The 2031-nt window shown below is 37.9% G+C and overlaps 1 protein-coding gene across 1 annotated transcript; it reads right to left on the bottom strand.

Annotated features, from left to right (window-relative positions):
* Positions 1 to 432: 432 nt before the first annotated feature.
* LOC150034529 (uncharacterized) lies at positions 433 to 1014 on the bottom strand. The gene has a single exon (XM_090316775.1). The coding sequence runs from the start codon at positions 1012 to 1014 to the stop codon at positions 433 to 435; it is 582 nt and encodes a 193-aa protein (XP_090172901.1).
* Between the last annotated feature and the right edge of the window lie 1017 nt (positions 1015 to 2031).

The following is a 2031-nucleotide window of genomic DNA, read 5'->3' as shown; positions in this document are numbered from 1 at the left end:
CCACACATCATTGCATAACACCCATCATCGCATACTCACACCATCACATGATAAATCAATGCATCATGTCCCTATACCGCCTCTCCCTATCGGACATGATCAATGGTATGGGTGTGATATTTGTCTGTATAAAACAATGAACAATTTGTTAGTTATATGTGAAATTCACCTTAAATCCAAGTAAATTGTGATGTAATACACTAACCTCGATGGACTCAAACACGTCTCGATTTATTGTTTTGGTTGACAGTGAGTATGTACACTCCTACCTCAGGAATTGAGGTACGATATGTCCATTCAGTCGGGTTGCAACTTTTTCGACAACTGTTGAAAGGATCTCGTATGCTCACACCTACCATAATTCATAAATGATTATAAAACAAGAATAAGTAGCAAGTGACATTGACACTACAATGAGTACATCTCGTATGGCTAGTGAATGGATATTACTTGAAATGCATGAAGAAACCCCAATAGGTTGTATTTGACAATGTAGTTCTTATTGTATCTGGACCTTATTTTGTAGTTCTCTGCCTTACCATCGAGTCCTCTTTGTAGTCCAATTAACATCCTCTCCCATAATACGTTTCCCCAATCCATGGAATTGAAGTAATCCAAATCCTCCACATCAATTAATAAGGTCTTGTTGACATTGACCCTCGTCTTCTCCCTTCCCATCATACCTAATTCAGTGTAATAGACCAATGTCATCTTCACAGCATCCATGTCGTTCTCAAACTCCATCTCCTTGTACACTGTCTCTAAGGTACCAACATGAATGTCCCCCGCAAAATCATTCTTGAGGTACCTATTACGCAGTGATCCAATTGCTTCATCCCTCCTCACAACTGTTGGATTAGGTGACCACCACAATCCTGTCACCAATAAAAAGTCTTCTTTGGTGAATGTTACAACTGTTCCATTCAAATTGAATGTTATTGCATCCTTCCTATCGTCTTCAACCTCCCTCAATAGAATGTAGTGGACCAATGGACTATTGAAGATAATGTCCATGTCCACGAATCGCCAAATATCGTCTTCCTAAAGAAGGCAAGCTGAGTGGGAGTAAGCTTCTCTTTCACTATCTCGTTAGTCGTCCTAATGTGAGAGGATAGGCTAGTCGCTTGGCTTAGGAAATGATCATGGGGAGGAATCTTCAATTGTTTAGCCATACTGCACAGAATAACAAAAAACAAGGGTAAGTAAGTAAGAATTCTATTCAATACTCGATACACAATGCATGATACAAGATACAAAATACTTGATTGCTCGATACCTGATACTCAATTGCTTGATACCCACATGCTACATGGTGTCCCTTACTCGCTACATTACATGTAACTAGATGGTCAATTATCAAGCATTCAGTTTGATTTTCCACCTTCATGCATTATCCTATTCAAACCCTAAACTCTAAATGGTTTGACATAACAAAAGTATGAAAATTGAAACGAAACAAACTCGAGGTTTAGTAAAAAATGCAAGATATGAAAACAGAAATAAAAACCATATCGGTCGAGTATCGAGTAACATGCAAGTGCATATTGAGGAGCATGATGCCAAAATATAAAAAAGAACGAGATGTATGATGACAGAATAAAAATAAGGAAAAGAATGTTACTTAATGCAGAGATAACTGAGTTTCGAGTGTAGAGGTGTTGTCGTTGAAGGATATACAATCGAAAGAACAGAGAGAATAGTTTGAACTAACATGGAAGTGGTAAAATAATGGACTTCAAATGCCTTCAAACAGGTTAAGAATTCAAAAGAATCGAGTATACACATGTCGATTGCAGTCGTATCGAGTGACCATGCATCGAGGAACGAGTGATGAGGATTGATAACTACGTATTGCCAAGCACACGGGGTGCATCTCAGGGGTGAATAGGAAAACTCACATGCTTATGATGTAAGTAGAAGCCCACTTTCCATTACTTTCTCTATAGAAGGCCATTTTTCATTTGGGCCTCCTAAATGAGATCATTATAAAAATAAAAAAATAAAAAACAAGAGAGAGAAGAAAAAAGGAGA

Source organism: Benincasa hispida, chromosome 8, assembly GCF_027475165.1.
Source record: "Benincasa hispida cultivar pf3 chromosome 8, pf3_genome.v1.1, whole genome shotgun sequence".
In the NCBI taxonomy this organism is placed as follows: Eukaryota; Viridiplantae; Streptophyta; class Magnoliopsida; order Cucurbitales; family Cucurbitaceae; genus Benincasa; species Benincasa hispida.
Note: the sequence above shows the minus strand (reverse complement) of the source record. Positions and strands in the feature narration are given on the sequence as shown.

Bases quoted from the DNA above. Each gene is read 5' to 3' on its own strand.
- LOC150034529 (XM_090316775.1), bottom strand. From the start codon at position 1,014: ATGGACATTATCTTCAATAGTCCATTGGTCCACTACATTCTATTGAGG.